At 39.2% G+C, this 19,835-nt stretch overlaps 1 protein-coding gene across 1 annotated transcript in view; it reads left to right on the forward strand.

Annotated features, from left to right (window-relative positions):
* The first annotated feature begins 1,056 nt into the window (after positions 1–1,056).
* Positions 1,057–19,835, forward strand: part of ESR1 (estrogen receptor 1) — a 192,893-nt gene continuing 174,114 nt past the window's right edge. Inside the window, exon 1 of the mRNA XM_065680586.1 lies at positions 1,057–1,113. Coding sequence (XP_065536658.1) covers positions 1,092–1,113 — 22 coding nt within the window. The 5' untranslated portion in view covers positions 1,057–1,091. The remainder of the gene's footprint in view (positions 1,114–19,835) is intronic.

The following is a 19,835-nucleotide window of genomic DNA, read 5'->3' on the forward strand; positions in this document are numbered from 1 at the left end:
AAAGTGAAGTAACTTGCTGAAAAATTCAGCAAAGCTCAAGGCAGATAGATCTCTGCATCCTCTGATTCTGTGCTGCTGAGCCACACATCTGCACTGCATCTGGACATGATACTTCACTGCTTTTCCTGGGCTCCTTCTGCAGTTGCATTTCCTGAGATGAAATTATCACAGAGCACAGATCTTCCTGCCATACAATAAAACCTCCAATTTAACAATTTCTAAAGGAGCTACAGGTTTGCTCCACTGAAACGAGAAGCAGTTCTTCATGAAACATGAGAAAAGCAGTTCAGCTCAGTTGCAGTTTGAATGCCAACACTTAAAACTCTGGTCTGTTTAGTAGACCACGTAGTAAGGGGATTGGAATTGCACAGGGATTGCGTTTAGCAAATTAATATTGTTTTAATTATCCCTTGTAAAATATCTGAATATCATTACCACAAATGTTTGTAAATAATCCTAAAGAGAGGGTGTTTATTGACCCCAGTAGGCCCAGAAGAATTAGAACTAAGAAGAGGATACGATAAAATTCAGTTTATTAAAAAAAAAAAAGTATTTATGCTTCTAAGAGAAGAAAACTGAAACAGGATTCATGGTTTGCTGAAAAGAGATTTTCTGCCACAAGCAAGAAACCAGAGACTAAATGACAGAGGAATATAATTTCTAGAAAAGCAAATATGTATTGGTGAGTCGATACTATGTGACTCAGTAAGTATATCACTTGATAAGTGTAAAGGGTCTGCAATACATCTGAAATGAGTACAAGCTTGTATAAGGGATTCACAGATGAATATCATGAAAAACCATTTTTAAATTTGTGATTTAATTTGTAAACCACAAAAATTTTGAAAGCTTCATATTTAATATACAGAAGTGCCTTTGAGAGAAGCAGAGGCAACTTACATTTCAAAGAGGAGTTTACAGGCCCTGTCTGGCAAAGATGGGGTTAATTCAGGCAGCAATTAATGATGAGATGATAATGGGCCAAGCAGCTGTGTATAAGAGAATCAGAAGAGGAGAGTGAGGAAGTAAAAGCTAAATGCATTAGGAGAGGTGGAAGGCAAGGGGACCTGATCTTTGGTGGGAAGGGGAAGATGCTCTGGGAGGGAAATGCAGGTAAGCCTTGCTTCCATGCTCGGCAGTGGCCACTGACAGCCAGTGCTGCTGCATGGCACCCTGGCAGAGAAGAGAAAACTTCCCTGTGTGGAATGGTCTTAGCTGGCGCCACTTGCTTATAACCTATATCATTGAGGGTCTTTGAATTTATAATTTAGAGTAGTCAAAATCTCAGATCTCCTGATTGCCTCAGTGTATATTTGGTTTTGTCTCTCTCAGAAGCTTACCATAATTTTCCAGCTGGACATGTTGTCTTTCACAGTTCCACATGAAAGCCAACATAATTTTAGTGTATGAACACTGAAAAGAAAACAAAATGCCAAAGGCCCAACAACTTTAATTTAAAGAAAGGGTTACGTCGTTCTGCACAAAATACGTCTATAAAAATAAAAAACCAAAAGAGTTGTAAAATCCCTGAAGTATCAGCAAGCAGGAGGTAAGTGAATACTGGTTCCTCTAATAAGTGCTGTGGGATGGGGAGAATGGTTGCCCTGAGGAATCAGGGTGTTGGTGGCATAGAGGTGTGTGGTGAAAGAATGGAGTCAGACTGCAGAATGATAAATTGATGCTGGTGTAGAAGACACACCTGAATTACTGGAGATTCCACACGGACATAGAGTATATTCCTTATATATATCCAGTCATGTGATGATCATTCTTTTCTATAACTTATGATTCCCAGTCATAAGACCATGGTGTGCGCTTATTGAAGGGGATGTTTGCCATATTGAACTTGTTTATAGTCAATTCACATGTAAAATCAATTATATGGTGTCGTATTATTCCTGAAATCCAGATAAATTGCCTGCTTGAAACAAATTACACTCTTCAGTAATCTGTGGTGCCTTAAAATGCTAAAGCCAATTCATTTAGGAATGGTCAATTCTTGTTTCTCTTTAAAAAGCTAGTGGTAGAGGAATGCTAACAGCTTGCAGAAAGTGGCAAAGAACATACTCTTAGGTTAGTGACAAACAGGCAGAAGAGGAGGGGCTTATTTACTGCGATGGTCGTTAGGCTGGAGAAATGTGTCACATGAACTCATCATAGTGGCTGTGATCAAGATGTGACAGGACCTTCAGTGGGACAGATGTGTACATGCCTGGAGAGGATCTGATCATTCCTGTCACAAGAAAGGGACTGGAGTAGATGGATTTCAGGTTTCTTTTTTCCATCCAGATGCATATAATTATATATTAGCGATCTGTCTAAGGTTGGTAATATTTTCAACAATATAAATAGCCATAGTGGTTTTGCCATATTGTTTTTATCCTCAGTTTTGCAGTTAGAAGCTATAGTTTACTGTTTTATTAAGTTATTTTTAATGTCTAACCCATAACAGAGTAACACTTCAGCTTTTTAAAAAGCCACAAAACAAGCTGACAAAATAAATGAAGGAGATTATATTCTAGCAAATTATATTCTAGCAATAAATTGAATTGTTTGGCTGTTGTGAAATTTCTTATTTAACTGCTTCTAAAGGTTCTTCCCTTTGCTAACAGTCTAGGAAGTCCAAAATAAGTGGAATCCAAAATCCCTTAGGTTTTCAAGTCTGGTTTCTTTAACAGATTACATTATATGTGTATTTGTATGTTTTAGGCTGTACTAAATACTAGCAGGAAACTAAAACCTGTGCTTACTGCAGATGTCATGTTTTACTGACTGGGGTAGTGTAAAGAGCTGTTGTGGAACAGGGAAACATGTTACTAATGTAAGAAATAATGTAGGAAGATAAATGCAGTGCATAATGCAATTTAGGAGTTGGCTGTGTAGGAAAAAGCCTGAGAAGTCTTTTACCTGATATGATTTCAGGGGTGATGCACACATTTGTGGGATTTTTCAGCCCTAATAAACCAGCTAACAGGTACAAAGTCAGCATGACTTGGGAAGCAGGCAGCGGCTGTCAGTGACACAGTGCAAGTTCAGAACAAGTGTCAGGAAAATACTGACTGCATAAAAAATAGCCAGAAGAATCAGAAGACAAAATGACAGTGCTCTCTATCATGCAGAGAGACTTGGAGGCTGTTGCCTAACAGTCTCATGTCGGTACTCCCAAGGATGCTCAGTTGGTGCTTCAAAAGGTTGCTGAACTAATTCAATCAGTTGGTCACTATCAAAGAACTACAGGATCAACATATACTACATGATATATCAGCTAGCTTATTTTTCCACTGTCATTAGGTTTAGATTGCATATCAGGGGCAAAGAACTGAGCCCAGCATCATTAGCCAGCAGTGGCTGGACACTTAGTGCATGTATCTCTGGAAAGAGCAACATCCTGAGGAGCTAAAGGGATTCAGTCCCAAGGGTACCAGAAGTCGCCCTATTAAGGCCAAGCAAGTTTAACCTGATGAAAACATTAAACTATGTAGGCATCAAAAAGAATTCAGTTGTGGAGTCTCATTTTGAGTGCTAAAAAATGTGGGCATTAATAAGAATACAGTAAGAATAATGCAGTTATTAGCGGAGTAGAGATTTTCTTTGTGTAGCCTGCATTTTTTAGTCCCTTTTGGAAACAGGAAAACAGATGCCCATAGGACTGGGCTCTCTTTATAGCTTTGGTATAAATCTTCTGATTTAAATCTACTTTATCACTAGAAATTTAGCTAAATGCTGAGATTGAGAAACTTGATTCTAACAGCGGCAACAACAAAAGGGTATTGAACTGAAATAGGGTCTGATATACTGTTAACCAATTGACATTATTCTTTTTCTGGGGCCAAGAAATACACATTTGCCTTTAACAGAATGACCGACCAAATTGCTGTCAGTAAGCCAATCTGATAAAGGTCAGCTACTGAAAGACTACTGAAAGTTTGTGTACTGCTGTTAATGCACAAACTAAGTGACCTGGTTCATTTGTTGCTTTGAAAGGAAAATACACACTATTTGCATAGATGCATCTGCTGTGCATCAATTGCAAAACCTTTAACGAAATCTTATGTGAAAATATTAATATTAACCTTCCTAGTGATACTTCTTGTTCATAGGCGATCCTTTAGGTATCTTGACAGCACAAACTTGGTTTAAATAGAATGATATGCTTAAAATGTTGTTTACTTTTAATTTAGTCAAACAACTTTTCCTAACGCTTAAACTGGCTGAAAAAACCCGACAGGGGCAGAAAAGAGGAATATGGAGACTATTCCTAAAATAGGCAATTATTTTATGCAGAGATTTACATTTCAGATTGTGGAATAAACTTTTAACTGCTTTATGTTTACTGAAATCTGAAAAGATTTTGAACTGGTTTAACTTTGTAGAGAGCTGGACCAGCAAACGTAACTGTGGGAGCTGCAGCAGCAGAGCTGATTGATAGCTGCTCATGGCCAGTGTTTACTGAAGGAAAGGGCCACGCTGGGCACCACAGATGATGGACTTTTGTAGAATAACTTTCCTACTCAAGGACTTTTGCACAGGAATAATGTTATCAGTACAAAGAAATTCCCTCATGTTCTTGATTAGGGGTTTCCTTTTAAGAAAATAATTAAAAAAGGTCATCCTCTAAATGCAATTGCCTGTGATACCATCAGCTGGACACATGTTTAGCTCCAGTGAATAGTTGCATCACCACACTTATCTAAATCTCCCCATGCCATGTCTGCCCTGAGGGAGTATTTTGTCTGTTGCAGCATTCTTCATGCCAGGGAGCAAATAGTATTTCAAGATGCATGTAGCTCTTGTTGTTGTAGAAGTTTTGGGAGCCCAGAGCTCCCAGATAAAGCTATCACACAAACTAGATGTCCTGCCAATGGGGAAATTATGTATTTATACTTTTAACACCCATCTTGCTTTTAAAAAGTACCTGAAATGTACATTCTTTGTTTGAAAAAGTGAAGCTGCTCCCACCGCTAAGCTGTGGGTGTCTTTAGCCGTGTCTTTTGTCCTTACTTTCCACATTTCTGGCATCCTTTATCTGAGTCCCTTCTTTTGTAAGGACAATGTTCTTTACATCCATGCTCTCCCCTTCAAATAAAGGTGAAAACCACTGTCATGATTTTACAGAGATCTTAAGGGACTGAAGGTTTACCCGGCCTGTAAGGTAGGATATAATATTTTCTTTAATAGAGATGGGAGCTTAATGTGTAGCTTCGCAGAATAAATTACATAAATCCAGTGTGAAAACAGTGCATAAAAATCCTCAGTAATAATGCTGAATGTATCTGCTTACAAGATTCTTGTAAATAAGTGATTACTGACAATGCCTGCTAATTCTTCCATTGCTCAAACGGTGCTAGCTTCAGCAGTTTGAAAAGACAAATTTAATGTCATTTGATTAGTTTGTTTTATTTTCTACTTTTGTTCCATTATTAAGCTGGAGAAAACCAGAAGTGTTTCTGGTTTATGTGCTTGTTTGTGAGCAGAACCTTCACTTCAGCACTACTGTAAAGAAGATGTTGATACATGTAGGCTGCCAAACAAGCAAGGTGGTAGTTTTCTTCAGTTTATGTAGTGACACAGTGCTATGAATGCACACAGGAATATACACGCACGTGTTAGTAATACTTGTATACGTATGTGTGGCTCTTAGGGAATAGTGTGCGTGAAGACAGATTTTTACCTAAGTTCTCTAAAGGGGTTTGATGGGAGTCAAGCTGGCAGTTTTGTTGGGATCTGAAGACTGCAGTTTTAGCTATCATCAATCAGTTTCAGTGTCACTGGGGCTTACAGAGATGTTTGGTAGCTTGCTCTACCCCGGTTTTCCACTGTCTGCTAGACCTTTGGGGTTTTGTGCCATCTTTGCTCCTTTCTTTCCCATCTTTGTCCTTAGTGTCACCAAAGGGATGTGGGGAGAACAGCTGAATGTTTGCATCCTGATAGTTGTCCCATTAGGACTTGCTTCATGCAGCTGTAAAGGAAGGGCTTTGTTCCCCAGATCCACCCAGAAGTTGTTTTCTTGGACTAATGCATCCTTCCAATTGCAATTGTCTCCCTCACCAACCCCAGAGGCTCAGGGATGTGGAACATGTGGCCTACCCGCAAAACCCTGAAATGAGAAAGAAAGAACAGCAACAGTGCGGAAGCTCCTAATGATACATCTCTTTTTTTAGCCTGGTTTCCTTCTGAATGTATGTGTATGAGTGATGAAGACTGTTGCAAACTTTCCTCAACCTGGAAAGGGGAAAGACACAAACAATTCTGGCCTGGCATCAGAAAATCTTATGGTGTGGAGTCTGGTAATTTACAAACCCAAGACATAACTCGTGGTTTTCTGTTTTGTGGCCCCTGTTTCTTTCGTGCATATACACCGAGTAGTTTTAAAATGTGCTTTCTACAGCTGACTTATACTTCAGGGTAGTTAGATATGTTACTCTAAAGTCAGAGTGCAGTTGTTGAAGAGAAGGGAGAACAACAGAAACAAGAGGTTAGAAAGAAGAAACAAAAAATATACACCGCTATACCGTATTTGTATGTGTCTTGCCTATATGGAGAATATATATGTGTATGTGTGAAAGAATGGAGCAGGGAGATGGATTATATGCTGCCTGCATGGTGTAGTCACATTTGAAGTAAGTTGGGTCTGAAAATGCTTAGCAACGATGCAAAAAACTAGTCAGATTGGGAAAGACTACCAAACCTTTCAGACAAAGTTTGGTCAATGTGGTTGTCAGCTGTGACTTGGGGCAGCGGATGAAAATTTTGGAGACATTTGAGAAATATGGCTTAAGGATTTCCCTGCGCTGTAAGGGAAAAGAAGGCCACTCATGGTGAGGATGTGTGACAACATATAATTGAAAGCATGCCGTGATTTTTTTTTTTTTTTTATCTTTTATTTGGGTTGGTTTGAACTGTGTGAATACAATTTCGGAGTCAAAAGGATCTAAAAGAAGAATAACTGCTCAGCCAACAGAGACAGGGGAAATGGAATTAGGCAAAGTCTGGAAAATGTGTTTTGTATACTGAAACAGTTCATGGCAATGAGGGGTCTGACAAGTGCTGACGGTACTTATCCAAGAACTGGATGGTTTTTAAGGTGACTTTAGACATGATTACACAATAGAGAGAAATCTGAGATGGAGAAAATTTCAGAAGAAGGCAATATCTTTAAATCCATTTTGGTGCCATGGAACTGCACAAGTTAGATAAAAGACACAAAATATTTGAAACCCTCCGGTCCAAAAGATCAGTTAAAAAAAAAAAAAAAAAGAAAAGAAGGCCAGTGCTTGCCTGCTTTTTTTTCCATTGTGTCTCTGTATAAACAATATAAATATTTGTCTGTGTCCCTTTGTGTATCTAATGCAAAGGTTCAACTTGTGCATGTCAAAGCTGTTTCAGCTTTGGGGTTTTTCCACAAGGTTTTGCTGGGTGACACCAGCTAAATAGGAGGCCATAATCGATAGCTCTCTTTAAAGAACTCTTTTCTCCACTTTGCTCTGCATCGCCTAATGTGCACTTACTTTATTTCTCGATTCTGAAACTGAGAAATAAATCTTCGAAATAAATGTAGATGATGCTTTCTTAACCCAAGTAAGTTGAGGCTGTAACAGTGAGAGATTTCTTGGGGACCTTGAGATGCTGAGGAACCAGAATCCACACTGGCATGTGGGCCTTAGCTTGCTTGGTAGCTTCAGGTAGCCGCTTTATGAAGTGTTTGGATGATAAAAGTGTGCTCTTTGTGGAAATACTTTGGCAGAAGAAGAAATTTAAACTACAGATTTGCAACAATAATGTCGGGTGGGGAGCCTAGTCTAAATACTTTCCAGGAAACAGTTAAAAAGTGGAGGAAGATACACTTTAGTTTTATTTCCTCACCCCCTTCTGAACTTACCTTGCGTCAATCAATGTAACCTTAGAAACTCTGTAAAAGGGACATTCGCTAGGTCATTTGGACCAACAGTAATGTCTTGATAACAGAAAAGTTTACCAACATATTAGTGCAATAGAAATGTTTCTGTTAATTCTGAAAAAACCCAAAATAGTAAAAAAAATATTGTAGAGCTATTTTTGTGCCACATTAAAGCATTACCTCTCCACAGTTGTTTTTTCTTGAAACAGTAAAAGGTTTAATGCATCTATTTTTATGGATTGATTTGATAGCTGTCATCTATAACAGTTACATCTGTTGCTCAAGAGGAGCAAAATGACACTAGCAGGCAGCAGAGCAGGTAGAAGCAAATTAGATTTTAAAAGTCTACATCAATTCTGATCTCATTTGCACTTTGCAATAAAGGTTTCGAAATCTGTTTCTTAAGAATCTTTTAAAATTGGACTGTGCTCTTTTAAATTGCTTAAATAAGATTTGTGCTGCTCTTCTGTTTCACAGGCCACCTCTTTCTTAGAAGCAAACTTAAATCACTTCAGGAAACAGGAGGCAAAAATGGAAACACCATGTGACATTGGGAAGGGTCCCAGGGGCAGAGGGAGAGCTTATCCCTTCCAAGGTTAATTTGCAGAAACCCTCTGTTTCTTAGTGTTGGGATGGCAAGAGGTGACTAAAAGATATGTGTTTTCCAGGGGCACAGTGTCTTGAACTGTTTCAGACCACCTTTGCCAGCCACTGTATGTTCACTGATTTACTGCTTAGATGTCAGTAATATTTTTGTTTAGCTCAGATAACTAAAAACCCCACCCTTGTATGAAACTGTTTCTACTCATGAAAATTTATAGTGCTGGGAATAAAAATCATCATCTGGACGTCATTAAGATTTTCCTGGCAAGTAATTAATGCTTGTTTTTATCAAGCATCTCCAATAGCAGCAATAGCTAGTGAGTTAAAAGCAGCTGTCACTATAGAAATAGGTCTACGTGGTCTCTTAAAGTTTCTGCCAGTTTTTCCAGCCCTCAGCAAATGGTGGTGCTAGTACCTCATTTTTCATTCACTGTGTTTCCTCATTTCATGGTCATATCAGCCTCTTGGTGACTGCCAATGAGCGGATCTCATCATAGCTGAAAATTCAGGAACATGTGCAAAGAAACCACCCAAATGGGCAAGAAATTTGAATATTCCCTCTCCTGGCTTTTTGCTTTAAAATGAGAAGACTGCAGGTATGAATCTGTCAAAGTAGGTAATTTTTTTTGTTTGTTTCTGTTTTGATTCATATCTGTTGTGACTTAATTGCATGTCTATATTTATATACACAGTAAGTCAATGTATGTTTTGTCTGTGCTGTACCCATTGTGCATTCATGTTCTAACTATGAGAGCAGGACTCTGTCTCAGCCTGCTTTTGGGAAAATTGGCTTCTGGAGCAATAATCAGTAAGATGTAGGGTGCCCTTTTCCCAAGGCAGCAATGACAGCTTGTCTACTGTACTCCAAGCAAAATCCATTGTGTACAGCTCCCTGTGGAGTTCCATGTTGCAGAAATACCCATTGGCATCAAAACAGCCTTTTACATTGTGCACTAGGTTATGGAAGTACCTAGGAGACAACCTTACCCTTAGTAATAAATACATAATTACGATTGTCTCCATTTGAAGCCTGTTTATTGAGTGTATCAGAAAATACCTATCAGCTACCGGTTCAGGTTTGGAGAAATTTCCAGAAATTACTGATAACTTACAGCATTTAATGTAGCAGCAAGTGTACAACTACTGTTAATTTCGCCCATTGAAAATTACAAGCTGGAAAAGCCGTTATGAGTTGTTTTGAGAGGTTCATGTTTTATCATCAGCTTGAAATTGTGCCTCTGGCTGTTAGTCACTGGGCTGCCAAAATTCAAGTGGCTTGAAGTGTGGGAGCTACTGGATCTGCAGGGCAATAACGGGAAGGAGGTTGTTTTAGGGCTGATCTCCTTGCATATGTAGTGTGTTTCCCCATGATAAAGTGGTTTATATCAGCTCCACCTATTATTAAAGTTGTCTGACGCTTCCCATTGCAGACTGTTTTCAGATGTTTACCATGTAGTCAAACTATAGCTCAGTTGAAATCTGACTTCCTCTTATGCTGGGGTGCATAACTGATGCCGGTCTGTTGGAAAAATTCTGGCTGAAATGTTTCATGTAGGAAAGAATTGCAATCAGTCCCTATCTTATTTTGTTTTAATAAGACTAGAGAAATTGCTTTGCACAATAAAGATAATCTCTTGTTTGTGGAACTCTAAATATAGCTGTGGGATCTTTGATCTGCAGGTCATCATTTCATGATCTCATTAGTGGGAGGAGAGTCAGTGTAGGCTTTGTATTAATATAGAAAATGTGGACCCTAATGGATTTTTCACGTATACTGTGTGGGCTGCCCAAGGTTTTTTCAATTCCTTCTTGGCCCTCATTAAAGGAAACTTTCTTGCCTGAGTGCATCTGTGCTTTCTGAGTGGAGACTTCACACTTGGAAGAGAAGTGGCCATTGGCTAAAGGACAGCTTTTATCTCTGTAAGATCAGCCCAAATCTGGCAAAGTTGTAAGCTGCTTAAAGAACGTGTACTTTGAAAATGCTCACGCTGGCTAGATGTTTTCAGCCTTATTCCCTGAAGTTTATCTCTGCATGCCCGAGCTGGGAAAGTGCAGGGCTGAGCAGATCTCGCCTGTAACTGAAGTTCCTGGAGTGTTGCAGCTACGCTCGCTCTAGACATCACTATGAAGGCCAGGGGCTCTGTCTCTTTACTTACGCTTTATAAAACTATAAGATTATAAACCTGAAAAGAATGAGAGGAGAGCCTGACCTTGGGAGGGACTAAGGCAAGAGGCTATTTTATAAGGCTTGAAGAGAACTGGGACTGGCAGGTCAAATAAGCGAAGCAGGTGTTTCCTGAGGGAGGGACCGGAAAGGGGAAAAAGCCATTCCACTCTAGTGTCTATCAGAAGATGAACTCGCATCAGAAGGCCAAGCAGCAAGACCAAACCTGGCTAAGAAAGACGAAATGGGAAGAGTTATACGAGGGGAAGCAACAGCTCAAGAAAGCCTGTAAGAAAAGGGACAGCACGTAGTTTTGTGGTGGATCCATAATTCCTCACTTGATTTGAGGGTGTCAGACAGCAGCACTTAATTGAAGTTTTGATAAAAGAAGGGTATTAGTTTCTTTTTCAAACCTGTGCACAGCACCTATTTTAAATGCATCAGCAATTCTGTCAGGAACTCGGAATGCGTAGATTCCAGGTGCAAAGTATCCCATGCAGCCTTAATTTTGGCCTTGTTTGTTTACACCCTGAAAACATTTCTCTTTGCCTAATGCATGCACAAAACAGGGGGATTGAACAGCCTGAACAGTTTTTTCAATGTTATTGTAAGGCTAACAGCAAAGGATTTTAGTTAATATGTCACACCAGCTGGTACTTCCACTGGAGAGTTACTGAAGAGGACACCTATATTTAAAGCATGTGGAGGGGAGAAGGTGACAAAAACCCTATTGTACTGACCTTAACAGTAGGTCAGGTTTTAGGACAAATTATGAAAGACTGCGTTATTCAGTTAGAACTAAGAGGAAAAGGAAATTGATGTTAAGATGTATACAACAAATTGACAATGCAAATGTAAAAATGAAAACAAAGACAACAGGTTTTAGCTTTGATGTTCCCTTACTTTGAATGCCTGACTTTGCAACTCTCATAATGTTCTTTTCATTCTTCTCTTGGAGAAAATTAGTTGGTTTTCCTCACAAGGCAGTCCAGCAATATTATAGTATGCATGCAGAGTGTATGTCAGAGGATCAGTACACAGGAGTGAAACTGGCAATTGTTAAACTGTCACTTTGCACACCACTTAAAGGTGTGTAAAAGCTGTGTATAGCTACTGGGTGAACTTGAATTACTACCACAATGTGTGAGTACTTTTTAACCACAAGATCAGTAATTAATCGAAATATATTTAAACATGGTGGGTTTTTTCTCCCTCACAATACTGGCAGGTGTGTGTATAGTTTTATTTTACTTCTTGAATCTGCTAGGAAGAGTGAAATGTTTTGTGTATCTAATTTTTTACAAGTATTTACCTAGATATTTATTCTTAATGTTTCTTACTGGGTAGTTTCCATCTGTTTCTGTTAGAAGATTTTGCCTGCTTAGTGAGAGAAAATGAGCTCCCTGGTAGAAGAAAACCCTTACATACTACAATAGCCTTTACCTGATGCTGGCAGCTTGCACCAAAAGAAGATTCATGCTTTGCTTGTTAGGCATCGCATCTGGTTGTTGGCCCAATGGAGAGGGTTTAGTTCATAGTTTAGGACTTGACTTTTTTCACTAATTATATAGGAAGCTAAAATGAGACATGTATATCAAGAATGAAGTTAGATTGTCAAATTGAAATTCACCAGTATGATGCCTTTCAGTAGTCATCTGTTAGTATCTAGCGGGACAGTATAGTTCACACTTGCCACTGCAGAGCTGTCAAGAGAAAGCCTTGATGCTGAGCCTTGTTTTCACTAGATGCAGCAGCCATGCACTGCAAGTGCTCATGCACTTCTGCTTGTGATATCACAGCAAATTCGCCACAAGCAAATGGAAGGTGTGTGACTTTTACAGTTCATGAAGAACTGGAATGTTTATAATTCTGGGGAATATGCTGAAGCTTGAGTTCCCATTAGGTCATGCTAATTGTAATGGGAAGCAAAGAGAAACAACAACCCAGAAATATGTTTTAGTTGGAACAAAGTTGTGATTATCCCTATTCCTAAGAGCAAATTCTGTTTGCACTGTGCTGAGGGCCCCCTGATGCACTTAGCAATTTGGAAATTTTGAATTCATAATAAGAGGTTCAATTATATTATTTCCCCACTTTGTATGCCTTAAACAGACAGGATTGGCAAAAAGTGAATAGGCAAGATTTATTTTTTCGAACCAGGTGACATACAAATAAAACCATATGACTACAAACAATAGCTCTTGTGTCTTATTCCTGCTATTTGAAGGTCCATATATTGGCTCTTTGGCTAGCTACCAGAACACATAAAATGCTTTTAGGCAGCTGTGTCCCATTAATGCCACATGTTACATCAATAAGAAACCATGGAAGTGCAAAGCTGACAGTGATTTTAGACTATCACTTACTTATCTCCATAGAATGCAAAAGTATCAAGTATGCCACCCTGGAAGATATTAAAAACACTCAGAGCAGGAGATTACAGATCTCTTTAGATTATTTTGGCATCTCCCTTCCCTGACTGTTAGACAGCTCTTTGTAATATCCAGTCTAAGTTATTCTGCAAATTTTCTTTCTCATGGTGGACACTGTAAACTATTGATTACTGTCCTTTTATAATGCTCTATTACTTATCATAAGATCATTGTCGTAACTGTTCCCAGCCTCTGCTTCAGAGAAAAGAAACCCAGTTAGTACAGTCTTTTATCTTTTCACTGTCTTCTCTGTTTAAATCCTGTAATACTGTTACAGTCCCCTGGATTCTGATTTGTTTACATTTTTCTAGAAATTGGAATGAATTCTTCATCTGAGGATCCATCAGTGATAACTTAGCAAATTAATGGCTTCTAGGGCTACATGGGATGCTCTGACTGCCTACCCAAATATTCTCGTTTTGTGTTTATGCGTTTGATTTTACTATATTCTTTAGTATTTCATAGTTCAGTTTTCCTTGTAAAATTAATATAGGACATATAAATTAATATCTGCCTCTTGGCTACAGTCTAAACAAAACGAACTGTAAAACAAGCAGGTCTGAATACTGAAAGAATCATCTTTTGTTTAGAAAACAGAATTATGCACCTGCAGGGAGGATCTTTGTTAGCAGTGCCTCTTAAGTGTGACAGGTTTCTCAGTTTTTGTTCATGCTCAGTGTAGGTTAAGACTCATCACCCTGAAAATAGATTAATTAGGAAGCGTTTGATAGAAATCTGCAAAGCTGTGTCATTGACTGTTTATCGCTTCTTTCACTACACCAAAGCTAACAGAAACCAGGTTCAAAATGAACAGAAGACTTTTTTAATTATTATTATTTTTCAAATGCAGCAGTCCATAGATTTCAGAAGCTCATGTCAAAGCATCTTATGGGTAATTCACATGTATGATAGTTAACAAATATTCAAGGGCAAGAGGGTATGTGGTGGTAGAGGATCTTTAAGGTTCCTTCCAACCCAAACCATTCTAAGTATGTGGAAAAGATTGTGTACATGGTGAGTAAGTGAATAAACAAAGGTCAATAAATGGATAAACCAGATTCATTTTGAGAAATACCCCAAGATGACAATAGCCAGAGGGTAGTAATGTGCTCAGAAATATCCTATGTACTTGTTCCCTGAGCATCTGCTTCTGATCAGCGCTGGAGTTGAGACGCTAAAAGAAATGGACCCTCCGTCTCAACCAATGGACAAATAATTCCAACACTGTCATACTACCAGAAGCCAAGACAATTTCCTAACAGCATTGTCGTTCTTCAGAAAGCAGGCTGGGTGTGTCTCCCTCCACCCCTGCCCAAAAGAGGAGAAATACTATCTCCCTTCCTGTGACACCTCTGTGTATGTTATTTACCAGGCTCTTTTTTGCCCTTCTTTCAGGAGATATTCCAGGGTGAAGTATTTGGGCAAACTGAGTGGCATAGAATGAAATCAAATATATTAAATACCATTATGATTCAGTGGAAGAGGAAAGAAGATGGTCCCTCCTTCAGAAACAGAGTTAGAGAGGTAACAAGAAGTGTACACTAAAAATCAAGAGAAACTGAAGAGGATAGAATCCCAAACATACCAGTTTATTCTGTGCAAGCTTTATTCAAACAAAGGCCAGTATTTCAGAGTTGGACATAACTGATATACGTATCATACATGTAAGTCCTAATCTGTTTTCCCAAATTTTCTCTTTAAAATACTGATACAATGACACAGGAAGATAAGTGAAAGAAGGAAAGGCAAGGGAAAGAAGATTCTGCTTGAATTAGAACACTTAGAATCAAAACTGAAAAGAAAAATAAAATCAGTGTTTCCTTCGTCACTAGTTAAGATCCTTTATAATCTGACAATTGGCTGTATCCTTGTGTATAAATCGCTTGTTGAAAAGTGAAACAATATTAAGATCGACTCTTTAAATGAAGGTTGGAAACTGAAACTAGCTTCTGAAAAAAACCCCTGACAAAAAGAAATCCAAGCCTTACCTAACAAATCATGTCTGGAGGGTGCACCAGTGGGAGACATCTAATTTGCAGTAAGGTCAATAGCATACAGCATTACCAAAAAGAGACATCTGCGTTTCAGACCTTGGAAAACACATAGCTCTTTAAAGCATTTGTCTGCACTGGTTAAGCTTGTTCATGGGTATGGAGGAGTTGCATTCAAAGATTCTATAAAAAAAATCCAGAGAAAGTAATTTCTGTGTCAGTGAGAACTTGGAGAGGGAGTAAATCATTCAAAGAAGCAGTCTGGCATAAAGGACTAACAGATTAGGCCTGCCATACAGCCCAAAGCAGAGTATTTGGACAGAATTTGTGGAAAAGGGTGTATTTTTAAATTCAGGACAGCAGGCAGAGCTCAGGATGGCTGTTCCTCAGCAATCAGATAAGTGGAAGGCTGTTCATGGTTATACGGAGGTTGTGGGACCTTTCAAATTTAGAACTCTAGGTCCTAGAAATAGCAAAGCTCTTCTATAGAGCTTCAGTGCACATTATATTTCAATCCTGCCTATAACTGAACTCAAACTATTTAAATTCATAATAAAATGTTGTCCCTGGGCCACTGTTTTGTTAAGGAGTAACGCAGCACTGTTTTAAACAAAACAAAAAGTTAAGAGATTAAAAGCTGTTTCAGGTGATGTTTAAAGTATCTTCAGGCATATTTTCCATAGGTTTGCTTATTTTTAAATGTCTGACCTGCTCAAGAGTTGGAAATCCCAGGACACTGGCTGATGACTGCTTTGGAAGACTTCTTCAGGATCAGGAATATTTCATTAATTTATAGGATTATTCCTACTTTTTCCTCTTAATTTCACCCCATCCTTTATACATATGCATTTTTTTTCCATGTTATTAAATATGTTTTCTTCTTTCTTGGTATCTTTTAAATTTCTGAAGGCCACCGATGTGGTCTTAGTCATCACTTAGACAAAATAGCTTATGTGATTTTTTTTTTTTTTTGCATGTTTCAAAATATCAATTCCTTCTCATTGCAAGATCAGAGCTCATCAGAGGAGAAATGCTTGAGCTGTAAGGGAGGCAGCTTAGACCATGCAGTGAAATAATCTCTTTACTACCTGCCTCCTGATTTAGCAATTCTTGGGTTAGCTAATTTCTTATAGGTGTCACATAGACTTTCAGTGGACATTCCTCAGCTGGTCTGAAAGATCAGATCTCTGAACAAGGTCAAGAGGTTACTGCATGCCTCATGGGTTCAAGGGGGAACACTGTTATGTAGTGGGAAAACTGCAGTGTGCAAGTGAATTATGTCCATTCACACAAGGTTTAAAGAAAAATGTTTCTTTGATAAGGTTGAAAGGACATTAATGCAATAATTGTCCAGGAATGCCGTCTTCCCTGTTTTGGGGATGTTAAGTAAGACATGTCTTAAAACTTACCCTATTATGGATTGCATTCTTTGCTCTTTCCAAATGTTAAACGTAACTATAGATAACTTCTATAGTCACATTTGGCAATGTTGTTATCCAGGTCGCCTGGAATTAATCTTTCAGTTATGATTTCTATAATGTATCAGATGCCGCTCTTACTGTCGCATGGTAATTCACTTCCTTCACTAATTTTATAATTGATTTTTTGGAAAGAGTCATGGATTTCTGGCGAGCTCTTTCTTTTATGATTTATACTGTTTGATTCATGCAAACCTATTGCTAGCCAGTAAATATCTTTTTTTTTTTAGTACTTGTTCCATTTGTTGTTTAACAGTAAAGATAAATTTACAGGAAGAAACACTGTCTTGCCTTTTTTCTTTTTTTGGAAAGGAGTGCTTTACTTCTTTTTATCCTTTCTTCCACCACCTCCCTAGATATTAATTCTTTTCTAAAGATTGGCAGCTCTTCTCTACAAGATAATTCTCAGAATTTGCTGTGGAGTTCATTGTCTCACTCAAGTACAGATGTTAGAATATTTCCGCTTATCTCCTACTTTCCAGCAGGCCTTTCTTTCTAATTGTGCAGCTAGAGAACCAAAGAGTCTGCAGGCTTAGGAAAAATGTGGTCCTGCACTCCTGGGGAAGGTGAGATCCAATGTGAGTTTTAGGATTGACACAGACAACTACTGCAGTCTCGGATGCTTTGCTGGGTAGAGGGTCCTTATCCCTGAGGCTGTAGCTAAAAACCCAGAAACACTTGTAGTGTATTCATGCTGTTGAGACAGGGTGAGTTGAAGAACAAGCTTGGCTATGATAGTGGATGCTTTAATACCAGGTGCTTAAGTATGGCTGGTGACAGAAGTTATAGAGTGGCTTGAGCCTTTTCAGAGTCATTATGGGATAAAGCCATCTCTTCAACCACAGCTGACCTACATTCCTAGATACTTTGCACTGGCTTTCAATAAGCCTGAAGTAATAACATCTGTGAAGTGATCCAAATCTGTGTATAATGACCAATCTTTAAATCCTCTGCAGATGTTGTCCTCTGAGAGTTTTACTTTCCCATCTCTGATGAATAGGTGTGATCAGGTCACTGTGGTGTGCACAGATCACTGTGGAAATTTGCCATGAAGTGCCAAGTGTCTTTTGGAACTGCTTTGCTCCTACATTAGTAAGCCGAAGATTGCTTGTCTGGCTCAAACAGTGCCCTACGGTACAATCTATCAAACGTTTATCTCTGATAGTTGTTGTTTAATGTTATCTTCAGTGACTAATGGATTTGAAAATTCTTTGTTGTAACCAGTTATGCAAGCACATAATTCTGCTTTTCTCCTAAACTGTTATTTTCTTCCTAATTATCACTTTCTATCATCTCCAGATACATCTGGAAGGCGAACAGAAAAATCTGGCAATAACCCAAAGGTTTTCCCCTGAAGTCTTCAACATTTTTGTAACACTTCTCTGCTCTTTCCTCTCCACGCAATTAATTCTTTCCTCTTTGTCACTGTTTTCTAATGCTCCTGGGAGGAGTGGAAGGAAGGGGAGGAGCCAAGAACAAGCACTGAGGGTATTTTTTTTTTTCTTTTTCCCCCTTTCAGCTCTTCCTCCTTTTCACTTAATCTAAAATCCTGGCACGTTTCTCACTGATAGTCAACCGTTAGGTTAAAGTAAACAGAATTCTTTTCATCCTTTTCATTCTTCCTTATCCTCTTCCCAGTCCCTGCATCACCCTTACTGGCTTTTTTTATCACAGTGGAGAAAACTCATTCATGTTGCTTGGGCCTGGGTGGCAGCTTTGTCTTGGGCATCCCTGCTGCTGTGTGGTCTAAATCTGAATCACTAATTAAAATTAAATCCTTTAACGAATTGAATTACAATTAATAAATAAATATAATTAAGTAAATTTAAATTCATATCTAATCTTATGGAGGCTTTTATACTGGACACTGCTATACACTTACCAGATTTTCAAGCTGATGATGTTTTGTGTTTTCGCTGCACTGAGGGCATCTTTCCCATGCAGGAAGAGTTCTTTTTCTAAGAGAAATCTGAAAACCTGCTTTGCTACAGTGCTTTGGGACATGCTTTGAAATGCCCTCTTTTCTGGGACATTAGCCCAAACTTGACAGCAAGCAAGTGCTGACTCCCCGTCTGTGTGTTCCAGGAATTAGAAGACAAAGCTTCTGGTGGGCATCACCAGTGCAAGGGGTCTGGGCTGTCTGCCTTGCCAAGGGGGCAGGATCATAGAATCGTTTAGGTTGGAAGAGACCTTTAAGAACATAGAGTCTGTCAACCCAGCATTGCCAAGTCCATCACTAAACCATGTCCCTAAATGACATGTCTGCAGGTCTTTTAGGATGGTGACTCAACAGCTTTCCTGGGCAGGCTGTTCCAGTGCTTGACAAACCTTTCAGTGAAGATGTTTTTCCTAATTTCCAGTCTAAAGCTCCCCTGATGCTGCTTGAGGCCATTTCCTCTTGTTTTATTGCTTGTTAGTTGGGAGAAGAGATTAACACCCACCTCACTATAATCTCCTTTCAGGTAGTTGCAAAGAGCAATAAGGTCTTCCCTGAGCCTCTTTTTCTCCAGGCTAAACAACCCCAGTTCCCTCAGCTGCTCCTCATGAGACTTGTGCTCAAGACCCTTCACCAGCTTCATTGCTCTTCTCTGGACATGCTCCAGCACTTCATTGTCTTTCTTGTCGTGAGGGGCCCAGAACTGAACACAGGATTTGAGGTACAGCAAGACAATTAATTCCCTAGTCCTGATGGCTATGCTCTTTCTGATACAAGCCAGGATGCTCTTGGCCTTCTTGGCCACCTGGACACAAGCTGGCTGATGTTCAGCCAGCTGTTGATCAACACCCTCAGGTCTTTTTCCACTTGGCACTTCTCCCACTTCTCCAGCCACTTCTCCCAAAGCCTAGAGTATTGAATGTTGTTGTGGCACAAGTGCAGGACCCAGCAGTGAGCCTTGCTGAATCTCATACAGTTGGCCTTGGCCCATGGATCCAGACTATCCAGATCCCTCTGAACCTTTCTACCCTTAACCAGATCAACACACCCAACCAGCTTGGTGTTATCTGCAGATTTACTGAGTGTGCACTTAATCCCCTCATCCATATTGTGGATAAGTATTAAGCAGAACTGGCCCCAGTACTGAGCCCTGGGGAACACCACTGGTGATGAGCTGCCAACTAGATTTAACTCCATTTGCTACCGCTCTTTGAGGTTCTCCATCCAGTCAGGTTTTTACCCAGCAAAGAGTACACCTATCCAAGCCATAAGCAGCCAGTTTCTACAGGAGAATGATGTGTGAGACAGTGTCAGAGGATTTACTAAAGCCTAGG

The sequence above is a fragment of the Lathamus discolor genome, chromosome 5, assembly GCF_037157495.1.
Source record: "Lathamus discolor isolate bLatDis1 chromosome 5, bLatDis1.hap1, whole genome shotgun sequence".
NCBI classification, from domain to species: domain Eukaryota; kingdom Metazoa; phylum Chordata; class Aves; order Psittaciformes; family Psittacidae; genus Lathamus; species Lathamus discolor.